Genomic DNA, 23,542 nt, shown 5'->3' on the forward strand with positions numbered 1-23,542 from the left:
GTTCCCCTGGTTGTTGTTGGTTGTCTCCATAGAGACAACCAGCAATGCAACCAACGATGCATTTCGAACGACTATAGTCGTTCGAAATGCATCGTGGAACACATTGAGACGTCATATATTGCACAATGAAGTCGTCGTCCGTGGTCACCTTCGTCGTAAGCGTGATCGAAATTACAGCTACGGCGCACAAAACGTACAAGCCTCGACATTAAGGAGCTTTGCCTTCATAAAGGTAGGCGTGCGAACACGATACACATGATAAGAGATTCTAAGGAACACTCTACGTTTGCAATGTCCGGGCCCTTTTAAGAAGCAAGCAAGTAGTCTCATCCCAATGAGCGAGTGAATGGTCATTTGCTCGATTTGGAAGCTTCATTGTTGACAAGTAGGGAAGAGGAACGAAGGAACTCTACAGAGAGAAGATGGAATCGGGCAAAGGTCATTACTATTAGAATGACAGATTGTTGAATCATGGCCTCCGAGATTAGCTGACGATGCCCCGTTGCCGATTTCGAAGGCCACGGTTGAGATAGCTGATAAGAATTTATCATGAAAGAATGTGAGACGTGCGGGTATGAACGCATGGAAACAGCAGCACACCACTGCTAGGATTGCTAGGTCCAGGCGCGTTTCTTACCTTACATCACTCAACTGCAAGTTTCTGTCTTTCTCTTTTGATGTCTTTTTGCATACACACTACTGAAAGTTCACACCGAAGGTGGCTGTAAGCGCTCACCAAGGTGGTTAGCGCTCATGAAGGTTGTTAGTTTGACGAAGGCGTATAAGCTTCAGGGTGATTAGGTCTGGTGCCCTAGCTAGAAAGTCTAACGCTCTTACAAAAACGACTGCGTTTTACAATAACGACTGCGTTCTGTTTTTTACCTGAAAAAAAAAGCCCCTTATGGAGCTTTTTTTTTTCAGGTTAAAAACAGAACGATAGTTATTTTCGTTTTCATATTTATCCTTCGTTCTGGGTTTTCTCACGGGAAACCATTACACTAACAGCACAACAGGGCCGTGAAAGAAAACAATGCATTGAAGCATGCGATTATTGGTTTTTCCTGACGTTAAGGCATTCTGCTCTGTGTAACATCCAGAGATTTTTTTTGACCCTTGGTATAATAATGGTAAGTGCAAATAGTGTGCGAAGAAAATAAAGTGAACGGAGATTCGTCTTCTACGCGACGCATCGCAATACTGAAACTGATAGAAATACAGTACAGATACATAATGCAAGCACTGTGATGCGGCTAACTGTATGAGAGTGCGTGATGTTATATTTCTTTTCTTTTTGGCGACGTGATGATTGTGGGAGAGTCAGCTTCCATATGCACCTCTAAACACTTAAGAAAAAAGAAAGAGAGCCGAAACAACAAAAAAAAATATGTGGGTGTCGACACTTCCGTGGGCGTCACCTTTTTTTTCAGCAATGCGTTCCGCAAGCCTGAGTCGCGCGCTTCGCCGTGTTAGCTCTTCCTGCTTTAGTTTTTGTTTCCTGGATTCTAACTCCCTTTGAAACACGCATATGTGATTCAGTGTTCTCTGCAAGTAAACCGCCGACGGCAACTGTCGAGAAGACGGGAAGCCTATAGTGCGCTGCAGGCGTCGCTCGTCTACGTAGACCATTAGGTTCGTGGGTGCGCACGCGTGAAACCGTCAAAGGATATAGAAAGAAGCACAAGTGAACGTACATACATATACTTTAAAACAAACGAACAAAAAACACCGACGCATCAACGCAAGGACGAATGACGACGCTGTTCGTGTGTTTTACGCTCGCACCTGTGGTGTTTAAGGTGGAGGACGTCGACGGCTCGGTCTTCTCGCGGGCGCAATTTTTATTTGATTGTTATTACTATTATTATTTCCGTGATGTGACTTCCCACCTGCTGGATCCGGTTTGTTTCCGAGGTTGTCCCTGCATCCGGAGGGGTGCGAAAGCGTCCTCGCCCTAATGCGTCTTCCGTGTCCTGGCTGGCTGGTTTGTCCCGTTGCCGCTTTTGTCTCGAACGCTGCACCACGCTGTGCGACCCAGGACGTACACGCGTGCTCCGCACGTGCCCTGGCTTCAGTGAAAGGTGGCGCCTTCGCAGTTCAGTTGGGGGCGAGAAACGCCCACGTCGATGCAGTCTGACACCCGCGCTTGGAGTCGTCGCAACCATTAATAAAAACCCATTTTGGGCATCATCATCGTCGTCACTGCGAGAGAGACACACACACACACAAAGAGAGTGATGAAAGAACTTAGGGGACACAGCCTCTGTGACAGTGTGTTTATCGTCTTCGGCACTCGTTCTGTTTGTGTCGTCGGATAATCTCGTCGCGCACGTTGGTTAATCAGGTTGCTGGAGACGTTGCGATAACCTCTAGCTCGCGTAATGCTTTTAGGAATAGTTTTTTTTTCATTTGTTTTGTTTTGTTTGATGTCTCCACGAGACTTTTCTGTTCCTGTGGCATGCGTCAACTTTAACCGATGGTGTGCATTTGGCCACGCCTTTGTCATGGTGAACCCACAATCACATTGCGCGTGCGCGAGCAGCACAAGCAGAGCACTGACAAGTTGTGCTGTGCAGCTCGATCAGTACAATCACACATCGCTGGAAAAATTCGCAGCACTCTCAGACATAGCGCTCATTAAAGTTCTGGCATCGACTGCACATTGTGCCCCGCCGCGGTGGTCTAGTGGCTAAGGTATACTCAGCTGCTGACCCGCAGGTCGCGGGTTTGAATCCCGGCTGCGGCGGCTGCATTTCCGATGGAGGCGGAAATGTTGTAGGCCCGTGTGCTCAGATTTGGGTGCACGTTAAAGAACCCCAGGTGGTCGAAATTTCCCGGAGCCCTCTACTACGGTGTCTCTCCTAATCATATGGTGGTTTTGGAACGTTAAACCCCACATATCAATCAATAAGACTGCACATTGCGCCACTGAGCAGTATTGCGCCAAAAATGCGTAATAGCGCACTTTCATATACGTTCACGTGGTCAGAAATGTCAGGTATGGCGTTATACAGACGCCAGAACTTTCAACGAAAAGAAACAATTTAGCCTTGAGTTGCTTAGGTACCGCTGTATTTTGTTTGTTTTTCAGTGTCAATTACTGGGTTGTACCATTTAGGGTACAGCAGTAACGAAACGCCTCGTCACTTTGCGGTTCTCGCTATTTTGCTACTATCGCTACGCCAGAGCCAGCAGTGACACGACGCGCCTCTCTACCAATGACGTCAGTCGTGACATTTGTATACTCGGGCCACGCGTGACTCTCCCTGATGTGACGGCGATTGGAAGTTTTGCTGCTGCGCTTTGAAGGGTACGGGTTGATTTGATAGATATGTGAGGTTTATCGTCCCAAAGCTACCATGTGATGATGAGCGACGCCGTAGTGGAGGGCTCCGAAAATTTCGACCACCTGGTGTTCCTTTAACGTGCAGCAAAATGTGAGCACACGGACCTACAGCATTTTCGCCTCCATCGAAAATTTCCATCGGACCTACAGCATTTTCGCCTCCACCGAGTACCTTAGCCACTAGACCACCTCGGCGCGGGGCTTTGCACGGTACGGAAAAGCACCGCGCTACACGCTGGGGTAATAAAACAATGTACATGTTAATCTTTTCGATGGGTTCTGACTTGCCACACGCCAGCTCTCTTTTGGTTCCTGCGACTTCCCGACAAGAGAATAATGGTCTCCTAAGAGTGTTAGCCTGTGTCTTCAAAAAGTGTAATATACGAGTCATGTCAGGATGCAAAATAATGCCGAATGACCCTCTCTCAGCTCCCCCCCCTTTTTTTTTTGTCTTAGGGTGTACGACATGCCCTCGAGTACACAGTGCGTAGTAATATGGTTCCACGCGGCTGCCACTTTATTTCGGTCAAGACTGCGCAACGAGTGCGCGTTTGCCTCGCGTCGCTGACTCGGCGCACATTTGCCGCGATATAGCGTTCGCAGTATACGCGTACCCGTGCACCTGGTGCATTGACCCCGGCTGAATACTTACGCGCATATGGCCACGCACTTCCGAGAGGTTTACTCGAAAGTCGCCCAACGGCGAGAACAAAAGAGGTGACCACCGCCACGGCGCAGCAGCCGCAGGAGCTGCTCCGTTCTGCGGTGACCGCAATGCTTTGTTCTCAGTGCTTTTCGGTCGCAATGAGTGCGCGCCGGTGCAGACTCTCTGCCGTTCGTATTGCGGCGCAGTGCAAAACGACTGCCTTTGCTGGTGCACTGTTGGCGGTCTGCTCTTTCTCCACGCGCAGAAGGCGCACCCGTCAGTTGGGAAATAGAAGGTATAAGCGGTTTTTGGCATACGAGGCCAGGGCCAAATACATGCTGTTTAACTTGCCGCGTTCAGCCAGTCCGAAGAAGACGACGAGTTTTGCGCTAGAATGCCAGCGTGCTGCTGAGCTCGTTTGAAGAAAAAAAAACAACCGAAAAGCGATGTTGTACGTTCGGCGCTCACGCGGCCCAAATAAACGTCTGCGTGAGTTTCTAAGATGGTGTCGGCTGTTCTGTCTAGCGCATGTTTTGCACAGCTTCCCGATAATATAGTTCATATGGTGATTTCGGGACGCTAAAGTTCACGTATCATTCAATCAATAGATTATATAGTTGGCGGTATGTGGTTTCACACTAGCGGCCCATGACGCATCTCTTCGAAAGCAGCAGGAGCTTCGGCTACACGATCTTAAACTCATGTACCATGTTGAGGTACCTTGGCTGTGCTTTTAAGCTCTCTGGTCTAGGTCATGAACTTGTGCCATTTTATTCAGCCTCATCGGCAAGGCAAATATACGTCAGTTTCTTTCGTACTTACGCGAACTAATCATGCCTGTGCGGGGGGGGGGGGGGGCAAAAGTTCTAAGGCCATGCTTCCGTAAGTATTCATAGGAAAGTAACCAAAGAACACTTTTGACTTTACCCACCCACCCCACCTTCCCTGTAGTTGAGTAATGTTTGTATTGACGTGCCAGATAGCATTATCCCCTTGCTTGGAGCAGAAGCCCCTCACATCGTGGATTCGTCCCAAAATAACTTCTGGAGATTTCCGTGCAAAAAAACATTGCACGATTATGAAGCAGCTAGGCCACAGGTGTGACCTCCGGAGTCTTCAACCACTTGAATTTCTTTAAGGCGCTTCCGAACCTGCAATGCGCATCCATGGTAATGCTACCGCCACGGCCGGGATCTAACCCGCTACTTTTGGTTCAGCCGCCGAAATCCGATGCAGCGGTAGCGGAACATCGCGTGCAGGTCACTGAACTGTTTGTATTAATGCGCGCACAAGAACGACGTCGAGGTTTGTCCTGCGTCAATCGCGTGTATGCACGCGTATGACAACCATGCCGTCGGCGAAACAAGAAAGCAACGCCTAAATACACTCGCATAAACCGCGAGCGGGCGGCACTTCTGCGAAGCAGGAAGTTGCCCGTGAATTCGATCCGGGTTAAGCCGTTTCAATGTAGTGTAACGTGCGCGCACCCGCCGCCTTTCTTTTTGTCTCTCGGATTCCGTTGCTGGCCGCGAGAGAAGGACGGACGATGGTTTTGTTTCACTCTAGTGAAGCAGGCTGTCTATTCCTGCGACCCCGTCTCTCCGGCCAGATAGGCGTATATGCCAGAATCACGCGTGTAAACCTTCCCTCTACGTAGCCGACTGCAACGAAGCGATGCCTGACTCCTTCCGGTCGGCGACCGGGTTTAGCCGCTGGCCGAGCCTGCAGGAAGCGGACCCGAGGCGACCACCTCGGAGAAAGATGTCCGTCGTGTTTGTTCGTGTTTGTTTGTTGTACCATTGCTAGCGTGCTTTTTTTCCCCTTGTGCGAGTGGGCGAACGCGATCGCTCACCTGCTCGGAGTTCTTGTCGCATCCGGCAGTTTTAGACGGCCGAGACATCGGGAAGCGTTATGCCTGCCGCCTCGGTTCTTTTTCTGTCTTTCTTATTGTCTTGCTCTGTCAGTCGTCCGATGATGTTTGCCAGCCATGAATGAGCGCATCGATACCGGTCACGGGTGTGTGATATTTAGTACATATGCGCGTGGTTGCGTAATTAGTCGCTGGTTACTTAGTGCGTGTTTAGAACACATGGTGGACGATTCTGGGTTCATTACAGACCCTACTACGGGGACAGCGGACATGTTGGTTCACAACAAATGTTTGAAGATTTAGAGGACGGTACACTCTACTATGGGAGAGCTTTGAGCTGTCCTGATATCATTTCCGCGTTCGTGTTTAGAAAAAAGTGTTCAACGATGTCGAGTACTTGGAACTCAACTATGGGAGTACAGTGAGCCACCCAGCGCCGTCCAGACAGAACAATAATAAGCATCATATTTGCGTGGAGAAAAAGTTCTCAACAATTCAGAGCACACACTGCTGCAGAAGCGGGGGGAGGGGGTAGAAAAAATGGGTAACGATTTAGAGTACAGGGTACTCTACTATGGGAAACCTTAAATTGCACTGGATTATTCTAAGCAAGCGATGTAAGCGAATGAGTACCGGATAAATGTGCCCGCCTTGTAGCCGGGCGCAAGTAAATATACAGAAATGCTGCCCTCAAAGGCGTGCTGGTGGCAAATACATTTGTATGCGCCGTTTTTCAATAATTCATCACGTTTTTCCAATTGTAGACATAGGTAGTCGACCTTTTTGGATGTGACAATCGCATCTTTTACTAACGTTACTTGTCATTAAATGCTGCTACGCTTCATTGTCTGGGCGGACGACCACTGTTCGCTGGTAGCGGCCGAAAATTTTTTTTCTTGAAATGCTTAAAGGGACAAAGGCAATTATTAAGTCGACGTTGATTGTTGAAATAGCTGTCCAGAAACCTCGTAGTGTTACTTTTGTGCCAAGGAACGGCGTATTTTCAAATAAATTCACGTTTTAGTGGCTCGCATCGGGTTCGCGCACTTCAAATTACCCGCCTCAAAAAGCGGACCGACTTACGTCACTGTTACCGTGCACAACTTTGCCCGGCTTTATTGCGCGGTAGCCGACACTAGTAGACAGAACGAAAGCAGTGGGAGCCACAGCAGCAACAACAGCTATTGATCAATTTCCTGCCATTGGCTCCGAGATGGTAGACGTGTTTTAATCAGCTGGGCTCCACTAAATGGCATGACCTGTCCAGTGTAACCACGCGAAAATTGAATTTTCGAACCACTCGCGCCATTTACCATAGTAACATCCAGCGGTTCTTTTTTCCATGAACCAAAGAAACGAACAAGCAGCATTTCATAGCGTCTCTTGATGCACGGAAAGTTCTTTATTAATTGCAACTAGATCAATTCCTAGTGATTAATTGTAGGCGCTTCGTCTGACGTCATCGGTATCATTTTGAGAATGTTCTACTGCGGCGAATGTATTCTGGCACATTTACCTTAATTTCTCGGTAAGTAGGGCACTACTGATCATAACATTGTCGTTTTAGATGTCTACATTGAGCTTTCACTCTGACGTAAGTTGTTATTTGACTTTAACGGAGGAAGTAAGCGCGAGATGCCATCGCAGATGTGCAGCTCACGGTGTAAGATACAATTTTTCATCTTACACCGTAATGCAGCTGCACTGGCCCCCACTGCGGCGTCGTGCTCTACTTCTTGCAAGCGTCGCATGAGAGCCGTGAGCACGAACACTTGCTTAAGCTTTCAATTTTCGCACGGATGTGCGCTGGTACTCTTGTTTCTCTACAGAACGGCATGATTTGCATTTATGATAGCTCGTGCGCCTTTGGAAAGTAAGCCTTGTTCATTCAATTATATGTTTAGCAAAAAACTAAAAACATAAAGAATAAACTGTGTTGATTTCGAGTTTCGTGTGATTGACACACGCTAATACATCTCGTCTACGGGGGTAGCTACGCGAGCTTCCGATTTCCGGCTACGGGTCTTTCGCTCCACTATATCTTGACATGTGCGCCAATGTCTCGTATCTTGTTTCGTGCTAGTCTATGATTGCCGACAACGATCGAGACCCTCCCGTACCTGAACACACACACACACACACACACACACACACACACACACACACACACACACACACACACACACACACACACACACATATATATATATATATATATATATATATATATATATATATATATATATATATATATATATATATATATATATATATATATTGAAAAAGGGTTTATTGGCGACTGTTGCGACGGTGGTCCTACGATGAAACACGATCGGGAAAGAGCAACGGTCAAGAAGATGCAGGCGATGATCAGCACGAGCCGAGCGAGCGAAGCCCAGGACCCAGTGCCCAAGCGGAGGCGATGTTGCTTGCCAACGATGCGTTTTCTTCTTCACAATATATATATATATATATATATATATATATATATATATATATATATATATATTTACCACAGTGTACGCACGCACGCTTCCGTCGATGGTTTGCCTCGATAGAATCAGCCACCCTCAAACTCCGTCTATAAATACCGAGCTCTCACCCATCACCCGTCACGTGCACCTGCCTCTCGTCCCAGCCGCGCATGCGCACAAAGGTGACACGTATATTACGAATATACCCCACGCCGGCTCGCTAAACGGCAACACAGCAAACAATGACAGGGTGCGGTTTATGTCTTTCTTTTGTCACTTGCTTTTCTGCGCAGCAGCCCGCGAGGAGGGGGGCAATCTACAGGGCCATCCCTTTCCGGAAGCCCAAGCACCACCCTCACTCCCAGCGTGCATTTGTCCAATCCCTGCATGCATGCGGTGGCGACAGCTTTCCACGAACGACACAGATACGTCGCGACGGGAATGTCGGGTCTCCGTGTTAGTTGATGCGTTCTTCGTGAGCTCCACGCACAAGAACTGCAGGACAACATTGCGTGCCACCAGTAGAGGACACCATACACAAGGGACGCCTCTTGAATGGTCTTTATAGACGCAGTGCATCTGACGCTGCTTCCCGTTAGGCCATGTATATAGGCTTATCCGGGGTCACAAGCAGGTCTTTCTCCTTTTATCAATGTCTAAAAGGCGAAGCATCTGTGTACTGGAATTAGTGGCGTAATTACCCGTCCGCTTGTCTATAGAGATGCATCTTGTGTGTGGTACATATATGGCCGCTGCAACCACTCGTATGAACTGTACACGGTATGATATTTTTTATTTGTGTCGTCTATTTTCTCCTGTCCATCAACATAACACTGGCGTGCGTATATATATAAAAAAAAGATCTCCCCCAGGGAGTCAATGCGCAGCGCCGCTCGACTTCGACGTGCACTTCGGACGACGACACGCGAAGATCTCTCTATTCTTCCTCGATATAGGCACGCTTGGCTGAGCGCGGGGTAGAACTATACGGTGGTACATTCAAGCCAACCGGTGGCTTGGCACACGCATTTCACCCCATACATCGTGCGAAAGTAGCGACGAGTCGTTCTGGCTGCCACCACAGAATGGTCCGGCATGCTTGAGAGGAAGACGCTATTCGAGAGGCCATTCTTGGCGCGCGTTCCTCTTTTCGATGCGCGCGTGAATCCGACAAATCTATCCCGCTGCATGATACAGTCGTCCGAAGGCACGTGCGCATCCTGCCAGCACAACAGTTCCTCTATAGTGTTTATACGGCGTTTCTTGCGACGTGGCTAGCACGCCGTGTTTGTTTCGGAAGAAATGGAGCTATTTCTTTGCGAGGCTCTGAATGGAATGCGTCAATGACTTCCGTATATACACTTTTTCTGATAGCGATTCGGGTTATTGAGGAAGCTGTATATATAAAGTGCTTCGCGGAGCTGATCATCACGATGGCGGGTTAGGGTGTCTACCTTGAATGCCTTGCCGTTAAGGGTGTATCGAGAAAGACGTGAACACGTCTACGAGGAGGCGTTGAGTTATTTATTTTTGTTTTTCTCTGGCGCGATGATTTTCCGCGGGCGTGCATGCGAGCTCGTGTAATAAACAACTTACCTCGGTCACGCGTCAAATTTCGACAGAGGTGCTGTGTGTTGTCTTTATTATTCTGCGTAACTGCAGGGCAACGATCTTGCACGTATGCCGATTGAATCTTTTTTCGAGTTCGCGTCGTCTACGCGATGGTTTCCGGATAGTTATCACACGACACATACCGTGTCGCGTTGGAACTTTGTACATAAGCACAAAGGCGTACTTCTTATAAAAGGACATTGTGCGGCCGTTCGGTGACGACGTCAGGAGACATTCTCGTGAAGCCGAACTCGCACGGACATTGCTATAACGTTAAAGGCGCCATCTCTGAGCAGAGTGATGCGGAAATGTATCTGCATGGTACACCCACGAATAGAGGTAGTCCTCAGAGTAGACCTTGCATGTGAAGAGTATCCTTTATAGATCAAGGTGTCGACTGTGGCAAATCGTTTGACCGCGTGATATACTCCGTGCTTCTTCTGTTATTTTTTTATTTCGCTTTGTTCGGTTGGGCGTTAAAGCTTGCAACGAGAGCCGATCAGTATCCACGGCTTCATAAACGTGGAAGTGCTGCAAACGCTGCATCATAACCGCTTGTGCATAGCGTCATACGCGTTGGCCGCATTGTTTGGCGAATAGTGTGGTGTCCCGTGGCAGAAGCCTCACTGCACCTCTTAGCTGTCCCCTTCATTACGCGTTCCAGGGATAGCAGTCTGAGCGTCCTTATATCTTAGGGGGTACCATTATAAACCAAGCAGGAAGCAAGGAGAACGATCCGCCCCGTGCATGTATGGCGTATAGGTGCTACCGTAAACGAACTCTTCGTATACAACAAACGACGACGATGTCTTGCACGGTATATGGACGTACCGCACAAAGAGACCCGTCTCAAATACACGTCCCTTCCTCGGCGCCCTCCGTTTATAGACTGCGTGCGTGATAAGAGTCTATACACGATCGTATCGCTTCCTCCATTCCACACTTGGCTGGACACGAGAGAGATGGCTGGGCAGGTGTGGGAAAGTACGACGAAGAAAGGGGGCGTGGGTTGGGGGTGAGGTCTCATTTCAGCGTCCGACGACAATCGTACGTCCGTGACACTTTTGGAACGCCGTCCATGCCTTCGTTTCATCAAGATGAATGGCACGTCCTGCACTATAGGCCAGAAAGAAGATCCAGCGTAGAACTTATTTCCCTCATCCTCTCCCCCCTTCCCCCGTGGTGTATCCCGACATTCTGATTATCCTTGGAATGACGTCAACTGACACGGCTATTCCTGCATCACGCACACGCAGGGCGCTCCGTTGGTTGTCACTGGTTCCCTCAAAGTTCGACGCACATGGCGGGCACAATGGCTTTCGGACATATTGTGACGAACACAGACGCCACTTTTGACGCCTCACAGACTTCCGCTCTAGAATGAATAGTCGGCAAATATAGCGTATACAACATCGTTGAATGCATACTGCGTTACGCGTTCACAACTGAACCGGCAGGTTCCTTCGCGCGGAGGTGTCATTGTCTTGTCACTTCCGGTGACACTGACAAAGCACACATGCACATTGATGAAACAAACTCTCACGTTTTTAGCTTTCTTGCTGTGCTACTCGTCTTCCGTGATTGTCTCAAAGGTTTTATTTTGCGTATAGGGTCAAGAACGAGGATGGTATCCAGGAAAACTTACAACACAAAAACTTCTTTCCCAACAACTTTTTAATTTTGTGTTGGGTGAAGCCTTTCCCAGGAGCTTGGGAAGAAGGTGGCCCTCGCTTTAAGAGAAACAAAACAATCATCTCATCAATGTGCTCTGAAGTGGACCGGTGTGGAAAAGAACATGGAATGTCCGAAAAACATCGTGGGAGACGACCTTAAACTTGGGCAACGAAGTCTCTTTTTTTTCTAACTTTTGTTTCTTCACTCTCAGCGGTAGACGTAACTCCTGGAAATGCAAAATACCGTTACGTTCCGGCTAGCGGATTCTTTCTTCTGCTTTACTGCTAGACTCAGCGCACCGTGTCAGAAGATGCGTGGGAAAGCGCATTATCAGCTGAGTGTTGAGACTTTGAGCGAGCTTTGCGAGTGTAAGAGTCCATTCTTCTGTATACAGAGACAGCTTCAAATTCCTCCCTACGGATCTTGTTGTTCTGGCTTTGATGAGAGAGCTTACTTACTCCGTGCAACACAACAAGAACGTTCTCGCTCCATTCCCACGTTGGTATGTCCGAGCACTCTGCGTTGCGACCTGCGTTCCCCACAGATGAACAATAATACGTGCGCTTTGCTGAGAACAATAGAATACAGCAACAAAACGTGAGCTACGGTCATTGGCCAGCTGCGCTTAAGGCACGCTCCTGTTTTCACTGTAACCACGCACGGGCGCACACATTCCGCATGTGGTCAGCTCGTACCAATGTGCGTACGGTCGACACCTATCCAAAACATTGTATGACTTCAACTGCTAGATTTCAACCTTCCAACACAGTTCAGTATCCGCCTGTAAGTCCAGGTAAATTTGTGGAGAGCACCAGCAAGACATGCACATGCGTCAGGCCATACCCTGGTACACATCTGCGGATATTTCCCATGCATATCCATCATCATTTACTTCCACGTCTGTTCTATTTACCATGTCCCAATAACACGTCCTCCTGGTCTTGCTTAATAAGACATTCATGGAAAATCCCCAGGACGTCTGTGTCAGCATGAGAGACCTGTGGATTGATTTGGGAAATCCCTATATGTTACAAGCTGCCACTCTAGCGTCGCCAGCGCGAAGTCGGCGACGGGAATGACAGCAGGTTGGTTCGTTCCGTACGCAAGCAGAGACAGTGAAGAGATCAGAGACGTGGGAAAACAAAACAAACTTTACTCTAGTGATATTGCAGCACACGGGATCTCATACAACACTTCAATAGAACTAACAAAATACATCGACACTTGATACAACTAAAGAGATATATAACAAAAACAATAAATCAGCTTACGAGAGAGAACTATTACAAACTACACAACTAACAACAATATAACGACGGAGGAGAAAGTTCGAAGATATAAACAGGTGAAGGCATACGTGTGATGACCGGCAGCGTTGTGTCCCCGACGATCGGAAGCGAGAAGTCGAAGAGAGTTCTGGCACGACTGCGATGTCGGCGGTGTTGCAACGCTGGTGGCTCCGGGAGGCTAGTGCTTGCAGGTGACTTCGAGCAGGTTGAGCTAACTCGAGGCGAAGTCCCGATGTCTACGTTGCAGACGTTGATATCGCGTCACAACTAGACGAACGGCTAAGTTTAGGTGGCCAGCCGATACAGAGCCACACTAGGGTGGCTAGAATGGGGAGGTGTGATGACCGGCCTCCGGAGGCTGGCCCAAAAGCGCGTTCCTGCCGCGCGGTGGCGCTGCCGGTGGGGGCGCTGTGCTTTTCTCGCGTCGTCTACTTGCCTCTGGGCGGGTAAATGATTCGACCGCGCTCAGTTTTACCGCTGTAGTCTTTTCAATTATGTTGTTGACGTCGAGAAACTTGCACGTGTAATCTACAAGCGCAAACCACGCAGCCGATACAGAGCGTGGGTTTCGCGGCCACTTCTTGCGAGGTGGGCGCGCTTGTCACGCCAAAAATAGTTTAGAGGAATCTCTCCCGCAGACCAGCAGGTGGCAACAACCCTGCGTGTGTCGCTCGCATATTTGTTATACATTTTCGATTGGAATAGTACTTTAAAGAGTGGAAGTCAATGCAGTTTTTATGCAGTGCGGCAGAAGAATGCAATAAAGTACAAGACTACAAGACTGGTGGCTTGATACAAGTTTATTGGAAACAGTACATTAAAACATTACATAACACAGGGCTTCACCTTCTTGGCTTTATTCTGCACAGCATGCTGGTTTAGTCCTTTCAGCAGAAAATGGACACGCGTAATGCTGTAGAACCTGACAACCGATGTTGTTAAAAAAGCTGAATGCTCACTGCAGCCAATTTGTGGCACATTGGCTGCTAGGCGCAAAAAATCCTTCACTACTTTGGTGTGCAAGTGCGTGGTGCTAAATGCACGAGTTAGTCTATCCTCAAGGGTTTTGATTAGACTATATAGACGGACAGAGGGGTAAAGAAGGCCCCCCATGTCCCACTTTTTGCACGCTTCTGCTGGCTTACACGCTTCTGCTTCAATATCCATGGATGACTTGAGGTCCAGGTGTGTAGAAAGTTTCATCTCGTCTATAACGAGGCCGCCATGTCTGTTCATTTCATTCATTTCACTAGCCTTCTCCTTCACGCACTCAAGAAGCTTGCGACTAAAGCCATAAGATGCCTTGAAGGCCTGCGAATGCAAGATGAGGATGATTAAATTATGCTGAATAAGAAAAAAATTGTAATCGTATACCTTGATGTACTTTTGGAGGCAGAAACGGTTTGGAAGTATAAGGATCTTATGGGCCCTGAGATGCTCGTATAAGCTCGGGCTGTTGATCCTTAAAACAATGCACTCTAAGAGCCACGCTTTGTCGTATCGATATCCTCGCATGGATTTCCGCTTCGATGCCTCAAAACATGCTCGGACTGCATACTGCTGCTTTTTCGGAAGCTGCTTGATCTGAAACAAATGCACGAAACAGGAAGCTTTATTTATGACGCTAAATATGTAAAAATACAGCACCTTACCTTTGCCTCAAAGCTGTTTTCCTTGATAGAGGAATTCCTTTGTCGTAACGTTCGTACGACCTCATGAAGGGTGTGCACTTTCTTACTCCGCCTCCTCAAAGTGCGAACGGCACATTTCAATCTCCTTCCCGCTGTCTTTACCAATGGGCGTCGCACCTTATTTTTTAAGCGCAGCAAACGAGCCATGAGGATTCGCCTCACTTTTCTGCACTTCAGACACCGCTGAGGCATATGGGCCGGCATACCTGGAAGAAACATCAAAATGGGCGACATGTGAAGTATATGAAATAATTTTTCACAGTTGTGATATGCCCAAGACGTATGTACCAAAACACAACATACCTTGTGACACAGATCCATCACACACAGCGGAGAACAGGCCATTTGCTGACAATGTTGTGCAGTCAGACACATCTAATCGCTTAAACTCGCTGGTATTTCCCACTCCACAACACACAGATAGTTTTTCTGCATACACCAGAAGCTCTTTGGGCCTCTTCCTCAGACTCAACGGTGCGCTGACAGTGAAGGTGGCCAGCCAGGAAAATGGTGCAGGAGGGTGAATTTCGCTCTCCAATTTCGAACACAGCTATCTTGTTGAAGGCAACAGGAGGTACTTTGATTTTATGATGTTCAGCTGTTTGGTAGCTCGCTATGTTTTTGTTTTGGAATGTCTGACGTGACCAATACTCCGATGGTAGTCGAAGACCAAAAATGAAGTATTTCCGAGGTACTTCATCGTTGACTATGTCCAGTTCGTCATGAGGAATGAGCTGAACCGATTCGCGTTCTGAATCGTCAATGTCCTCGCGGCTCTTCTTTGCAGGCACGGAAGAGCCCTGTCCCATTCTCCTCTTCCTCTCTTTTGGCAGAGTTTTCGTCATATACTTTGGAAGGTTCGGGAAAATTGTTGGAATAGCACTCTCCTTAAGGGCAGGCACATCGCGTGGTATATGGACCTCCTTTCCATTCACAATGTGCACGTAGTGTCTCATGATAAACCTGAAAACATAATAAAAAGTGAGCGTAGCCTCTGTAATGAAGACACTTCGGATTTCCAAGCAACGAAACAACAATTAATGCATGTGCTGCAGCGTTAGGTGACACACATCTAGCCGCGGGTCGATGGAGGCAGAACGCAAAACGCGCCCACGTGGAGCAACATGCCAATGTAAGTACAAGAACAACCGATCATCTGAATTAGTCTGGCTCTTTCCACTGCACTTCTGCTGCTCATGACCAGTGTGTCACACCGGGTCAGTGTGTTAACTTGTAGAAACCTCAACTTTTCTATATGCTTAAACATGTACGAATTCCATACGTACCTTGGGTCAAAATGCCTTTCGCAAACTGCAGAATTCTCTTGCAGTGGCTTGTCGGCCCTTGGTATGGCACGTGCCCACTTTTCAAATTCATCCTCACGGGCAGGTGCACGAAAGAGAGACAGTCTTTCACCGCAGGACTTGTAGCCGGCGTCGCAACCTGGCACAAAGCACCACCTCTGCGTTTTTTTCCCCCGTCGACGGCATTCTTCAGAGCGGTTCAAAAATCGACGACAACCGCTTACATAATCTCCTTCAAGAAATCGGGAAGCGATAGAAAAAGCAGGCCGTACTTCGCGAACAGCGACAGCTTACTTGCGCTGCTCCGTCACATGCTCACAGTCGGCACATGCCAACAGCGCCCCAGACTGACGCGCCAAATTTCCCCCCAGCGGCGAGAACGCGCAGAGGGGCCTCGCTAGGCAAGAGGCCGCCGCCGCAGTCATCACACCTCCCCATTCTAGCCACCCTAGCCACACTAAAAACTTCTAGAAGAGATGCTTGTTGATCTGTTTCTACACCATCTTGGTCAGCGACTAATCTGCCTAGCAGGGCAAATTCCTGCGCTTAAATCCCCCTCGTGTCTCCTCGCTCTCTTCCTTAGGGACAAGAGACCTCTACCTGGGTCCAATCATGCGCGTTTAATTGATGGGAAACTCCGCCCCAAAAATATTTCGACCCCACCCCTTTTTTAATTGGGAGAGAACGCGCAACTAGCGAGAGTGACAACCTGTCGGGTTGTTGTCATACGGCTTGTCCACCAGGGCGTTTCTCACGCTTTTCCCCGTGGGAACGGTCAAGCGTTTGGCTCTTAGCCGGTGTGTCTCGTAGTCTAATCCTTTTTCGGGGTATACCGCGGTCTTCTACGACCTTGTAGACGTCGCCCCAGTTACAAAAGGATTAACTGTCGGCGGCGACGTTCTAAGGAGAGCACCCCATTTTGCACTTATCGGTTCCCTTTCATGTGCCGACGTTTCTCACGGTCAGTCGGGGAGTACGCCGCCCGTGAATTGCCGTGACGCGGTGTCGCCGAAAATAGCCGTCCGTGACACTATAGGACTCTTTTAGTTTTCCGGAACTGCGCGATATGCCCCTCCGCACTTCAAGTCATAAGTAAGTTTTCGAGACACCTCTATTGTAAACTTTAGCTTGTGCATACGTCTACGGTAACACTCCCTAAGTTGAAAAGCTGTCTACTTGTCAGTAGAAGCTTAGGTTTTCACTCTGGTCGTAGATATTTGATTACACTTGCATTGTGTGCCCGTGTCTTGAGCTGGTGCATTATTTCTTTGACGTCATGCATTGCGTATCGCTATCGAGGTTGCCCTCTTAATTGAAACTGTACATATGAGTACAGTTTATACAGAGTCACCTCTTGTACTCCATGTGTGGAACTTAAGGAATGAATCTTTTCGGACTGATATTCGAGCAACTATACAATTGAGTCTATCTGTAGCTTTCGATAAGCTAGTCTGTGTTATCTGATATCTTTTTCTAAGCCTACTTGTCAAGGGAGAAGAAGTAAGATTAACAAGACTGAGAGCGTGCGCAACGTGATTTTCAACTGCATAGCATTTTCGTTGACGCCGACCTCGACACGAAACTTCCCCGAGAACCCTGCGTGTCCACTTCTCCTTGCGTTCAACGGACGCATCACTGTTATGAGTGAGACGAAGTACCTCATCTAAACCGTGATTTTTCGAGGAGCTATAGCGCACGCCAACGCGTGAGCATGAAACGAGTGGCGACACGCAAAGGCATCGACCACGTCATCCGACACTGGATTTCTCAGGCTTTCTCGGTGCGGGAGATGCTGCGGTACGCAAAAACAGCTCCTTGCATGCAGCGCAGGCTAGTGTCCTTTTAGTATACGACGCGTGTACTGTGACAATTTGTATGCGCTCACGTATATAACCACCTCACGCGCGCCATGACAAGTGTCCGTACACTCCTTCCTTCTATAAAGTGTAAGGGAACCCTCCGTAAGTTTACAGTGGATCTTGCTCAGCGTTTCTATGCGTCTCGTCCCTGAGCTAGTTTCTTTAGTATTCGCCGATCGTACACTGCGCACGCCTTGACTTAAAACTACACGACTGCGGGCTTAAACTAGCACGCACTAAGCGGATGTTTTCTACGCGCGAATTATTCAACGCCAGATCCTGTAATCTGGCCTTATGGAATCGCGGAAACTGTGCTGCCGTTGTGCCAACGAGCGAGTATAGAAAAAAGAAACAGGCGTCAGCGCACATACTTCAATTGTAGTCATGTTTTGCACTTAAAAGAAGCGAAAGCACCCAGATGCGACCACGTACGCAGATCACACACATTAACCAATAGCACGGTCCTCATTGTTGTGTCGGCAAACCAGACACGTGTGGCGCTGCAGTGTCGTTCCAGCGGTTGTCATTCTTCCTTGATCTTTTATCATTCTGTTCATGCGCGGACATGTGAACCATAAATAAAATGGCAATAGACCAATCCAAACGCGAATGTACTATTGGGTGCGGTTTTTCACCATTCAGACGAAGTGAATACCATTCAGCTAGTATATATGTTCGTAGACAGACCCAGGGCGTAAAACCACGGCCACGGGAAATAAGACAGAGAACGGGCACTGACTGCTAAGTTTATTGAAAAAGAAACCTCGCTTCTCCTTTTCTATAAACTTCAGTTAACACTCAGCGTCCACCCTGTGTCGTCTTCCATTTGTCCAGTTTTCTTCGCACTACACCTCACTGTGATCAGAATCCACGTTCATGCATACGTCTGGGGTGTTTGCTTCTTTCGTGACACTGTATTTCACCTACAGTGTTAAATTAGGTACATTGAGCAACAATTCATTGCAGCTTGCCCACACAGCTCTCCAATCATAGCGATCAGAGACCTTTCATCGTTTCGAATTATGTAAGCATAACTCGCATAGAAGGTTGTTATTTCATTTTCCCTGCGCCCATATGTTCCGGCTATCGATCCAGCTTATAGTTTTGGTACGCGCGCTTGATCACTCCTCGCCTCGACTCCTAGCTCACGTCCAAACCCACTCGAGAGATTTCAACACGCGCTCTTCTTTGTTGCCGATGCGGATGCGGAACTCGTCATCACGTACGCGCAGATCCGCTTGGCACTGTTGCATGCTTCTATGCGTGCGTCGCTGCTGCTGTTGCTGCTGATGCACGGTCGTGACCCCTGTGCTCACGCAGTCAAGCCTCAATCGACAGCGTCTACTGGCGAGCGAGCAAGTGGGGATATAGAAAAGCGCAACCGAAGAAGGGCACACCGTGAGCAGGCGCCTCTGGACACAAGGACCTTTCATTGATCACTTCCCCAGGGACGTGCAAGAGGTGCCTCCAACAGAGAAAACAAAAGGCGCCGGCTACGTCGAGGGAGCAGGGTCGTTTCACGATGCTCTTGCAAGCGCTCGCTATACGGTATACAGCTTCGTGTCTTAAAAGAGAGAGAACTCTGCAGCCTTCTCCCTGAGAGACCAGGAAGAAGCGAGCATTATTGTACACCACGAGCTTTCCGTTCCCTCGCTCTGTTTTGCTGTGCTCTACAAGGGCAGCATAATGGGAGCTCAAGATGGCGTGCATAGATTGGCTACGGCTGTACACACACTTAACACATTCGCTCGCGTATATTTTAGCGAGTTCGCCTGTCAATAGTAACTACAAGTCGGACGGGTTTGCGCGCTGCGTTAATGAACCGCCCTCGACGACTCGAGTGTGGAGGCACACGATGCGTGCACACATACTGCACTAGTTGGCTGTGAGTGCTTGCTTCGTTGCTCGATTTATATCTTATTGTCCTGTGTGTACACCGCTTTCGTGCTTTCGCCTTCTTAAGGCGGTGAATATTAAGCATGATAGTGAGAAAGGTAACGACGTGAAACTGCACCGTACTGAGCGCCTGATTTCTAACTTAAAGCAGCAACGCGTCTGAGGCTTAAAAAACTACAGCAGCAGAATTTATTCAGTGGTGGACTCAGTGTGCGTGCTCCTCCGAGTAACTAAGTTGTCCATCTATTGTGCGTCTTATCATGCACAACTGGTCGCGCGATCAAGTAAGACGCATAACGAATAGTCACAAATGTCCGCTTTGGTCCCAAAGCGACTGCTTTTAGTCATTCGCTCACTGTTGGATTTTGCGGCTGCTCTACTGTAGCCGCAAACCTTTGGACCAATCACATGCGCAGAAACAGGGCGTCGGCTTATATTACGGGGCAGATGCAATGCGAGCAGACGTGAATTATGCTGTCGCTATGAATACAGGTCGCGCACAAGTGTGAACATCAGTCGCCTTGAGTATGTAGATTTGCGGCCCTACGTATATAGTCGCAAATGGGCGCGCAATCGGTGCTGGTTGATTGATATGTGGGGTTTAACGTCCCCAAACCACCATATGAATATGAGAGATGCCGTAGTGGAGGGCTTCGGAAATTTCAACCACCAGGGACTTTTTAACGTGCACCCAAATCTGAGCACACGGGCCAACAACATTTTTGCTTCCATCGGAAATGCAGTCGCCGCAGCCGGGATTCTCGGGTCAGCAGCCGAGTACTTTAGCCACTAGACCACCGCGGTGGGGCAAACGGTGCAGGTTGCACGTGTTAATAAGCCATTGTGCAGGGTACCGGCGGCCAACAGTACATGTGCGAAAGAGCAAGGGCCCGTATTCATAAACGTTCCTCAACTCCAAACTTGACCTCGAGAATTCTTTGAGGCTTTTAGCGTTGCAGAAAGCGCAACCCGACACAGTCCTCAATATCCCTTCAAGTCGACTTTCGAGTCGATAAGCGTTTGTAAATACGGGCCTAAAGCTGTGTGTGCTTTATTGTCTCACACACGCACTGCGCCGTCCACTTATACGCTGCGTCCTCCAGATGCCCCGTCTCGTTCAACAGCACCGCTGCCTGTCCACGCCCAGACGCTGTGACGCACGAGCGGAGCAGGAAGCTGCGCGTGAGGCAACTGTGCATTCCTGCAGCCGCCGCGCAGTCCACCGCTCTTTCTGTGCGTTCGTACGTACGTTAGCGTTTGTGGCAGGCGTGATGGCTCGGACGGACATGACCGGCCTTGAGTGGTGAGCTGGGTTCGCTGGCCGGCCACGGGAGGGCGCCCGCGATGAATTCCGCATAAGGATGGCGCATACCGCTGTACCCCCTAAGCAGCTCTCCGGCGTGTATTTAATAAGTGTATACGTGCATGCTTCTTTCACGCACTGGCCACCCTCAATTTGCGTTCGTTCCGGCCGGCAAGGTCGGGGCACGCAAGTGGCCCACCACGTGACTCTTCCGTGTAGGCCGTACGTTCGAGTGTGTGCGTACGTAGTCAAGTAGACGTAGGCAAATAGTAGAGTGTGCGCATACTAGAGCCAAGGCAAATGTACAATCTGCCAGCGCCATTCCTCAAAGGCACACAAGCGTTGTAATTTAGCCACTCCACTTGTGTAAGACCATAAGGGGCCACTTCGTACGAGTCAAGGCAAGATTAAGCCCAAGGCTCAGCGAGAGGATGGTCATGAAAAAAAAAAACTATTTCGCAATAAGTGCCCAGCGAACATGTGTCAATTCTACGATTCCTCTCGACAGAGTTACTATAAGGGCGATGGAGGGAGAGAACGAATGAGCAGATCATCAACTACACAGTCAAGATCAATCCAGAAAACACTTGAAGATCTATACCTTGGATCTGTGCCCCGTGGTACTACAATAGTATACGGAGGAAATCGAATATACACTCTTGTGTTTTAGGCAGGACCCTGCTTTTCGCGCCGCCGGTGAATCGCAGAACTCTTTAGCGGTAGACTGCGTGCATAGGTTGCGTTGCCACTAGCCTTTCCAATAACAAGTTTCAGCGAGAGAGAATGAGGAATAGAAAAAAAAAACATTTTGTGGGAATTGATGGTCACAAGTGCACTGCATCGCATGTCTATAGCCCGGTGGCAAGTAATCAGGAGCTTAATCGGTGAAACACTTGAACTCCAGGACACCCAAAACTTTCGTAATGTGCGCGCAAGACGAAATAACGTCATGCGCACCACAACATTGTACCGCCCCCCATTTAGGCTACGGTATTAGGCCATTAAAGATGCTAGTAAATTCAGGATACGTTTTGATCTCCAGTCCTTATTTCAAGTTCACAAACAGCGAAATGAGAGAGGCCTTGTGCCCAAATTGGACATCTAAAACTGCGAAGATGATGCCAATGTTGATCATGGTAATAACGCCAAAGTGCACTGGCTTTCCGCATTGCGCGAATCCGCCGAGGTGGTCTATAGTCGTTACAGCGCTTGAGTGCAGGTCCTAGGATCGAATCCCTGCTGTGGTGGCGGAATTTTGACGCAGGTGAAATGTTTGATGCACGTGTGCTTAGATTTATATGCACGTTAAAAACTCCTCGTGATCGCAGTTTTTGGAGCCCTCCACTGTGGCGTCTCTCATAATCATATCGTGGTTTTGGGGCGTGGAGCTTCAACAATTATTATTATCAACATTATCGGATGGCGTTCGCTCGAAAATGTGCAGCCATTGAATATTTAGGTGGAACCTAAAACATCTTTGAAGTGGTGCAGAATGACACACATTCTTAACCGCACCTCAGCAGACATGTACTAATACTCTAATGCGTATATACGGCACGATTAGATGATGGTGATGATGATGATGATGATATGTGGGGTTTAACGCCCCAAAACCACCATATGATTACGAGAGACGCCGTATTGGAGGTCTCCAGAAATTTCAACCGCATGGGGTTCTTAAACGTGCTCCCAAATCTGAGCACACGGGCCTACAGCATTTTCTCCTCCATAGAAAAAGCAGCTGCTGCAACCGGAATTCAATCCCATGACCCGCGGATCGGCAGCAGAGTACCTTAGCCACTATGCAACAAGATTTGATGCAGGTGAACATGTACACGAGTTTCAGCGCCTGCTAAGTCTCAACGCACGCGATCACTCCCGTACGTACAAAGTTTGTCGTGCGGAGGACCACGCGTCTCCCATACACGACCTGTCTGACCGTGCATGCTGTTCCGGAGATACAGAGGCGTCGCACGGTAGTCACCGGCACATTCGACACGGCGACCGCGTGCCAAGGTTGGCAGTGCCGTGAAGGCTTCCGGACACGGCTGCCACGCACGTCGGAAAAAAGCAACCTTGCGTCTGCAGCGGTTCAGGCGTGTGGTATACAAAGCTGGCGTGAAACGCTGCGCGAAAGGTGCTTGACAGCCTTAATGGAAGGCGCGCTGTGTAAAGCGAAGAGAAACGAAACAAATGAGAACTTCGTGCGACCTGGCAGTCGAGACGCGAAAAAGAAAGACCCCAAACAAAAACATCCAGAGGCAAAAAACAACATTAAAAATGAGGAACAGAATGAGGGAAACAGACAACTCCGGAAGCATTAAGAAAACGGTGCCCGTGAATGCCTTCAAATTGCACTTTACTGTCGGCATAAGATTGAGGCATATCACGATTTCCTGCTGTGCTGTAGATGCACGGAGTCGTAATCTAACCCGCAATTATATGATGTGCACTACAGCTGAGTATGCCGGCTGTTTCGGAGCCATTGTGATCACCCGGACAGCCATGTTTAACGAGAACAATGAAGAATGCTGTATGCATCGGTGAGCGGCCAAGCCATCAGGAGAGTCGAATTCACCTCC

At 48.6% G+C, this 23,542-nt stretch overlaps 2 protein-coding genes across 2 annotated transcripts in view; one reads left to right on the forward strand and one right to left on the reverse strand.

The window, feature by feature from the left end:
• LOC119173502 (uncharacterized) overlaps nt 1-23,542 on the forward strand; it is a 172,661-nt gene that overhangs the window by 114,297 nt on the left and 34,822 nt on the right. The gene's annotated exons all lie outside the window — the stretch shown is intronic.
• On the reverse strand, nt 13,702-14,638 carry LOC142803791 (uncharacterized). The gene is made up of 3 exons (XM_075889820.1): nt 14,560-14,638; nt 14,282-14,491; nt 13,702-14,218 (listed from the first exon to the last, which is right to left on the reverse strand). Exons 2-3 carry the CDS (start codon nt 14,420-14,422, stop codon nt 13,733-13,735), a joined length of 627 nt encoding a protein of 208 aa, XP_075745935.1. The 5' UTR covers nt 14,423-14,491; nt 14,560-14,638; the 3' UTR covers nt 13,702-13,732.

This window comes from Rhipicephalus microplus, chromosome 3 (assembly GCF_043290135.1).
Source record: "Rhipicephalus microplus isolate Deutch F79 chromosome 3, USDA_Rmic, whole genome shotgun sequence".
Classification (NCBI taxonomy): Eukaryota; Metazoa; Arthropoda; class Arachnida; order Ixodida; family Ixodidae; genus Rhipicephalus; species Rhipicephalus microplus.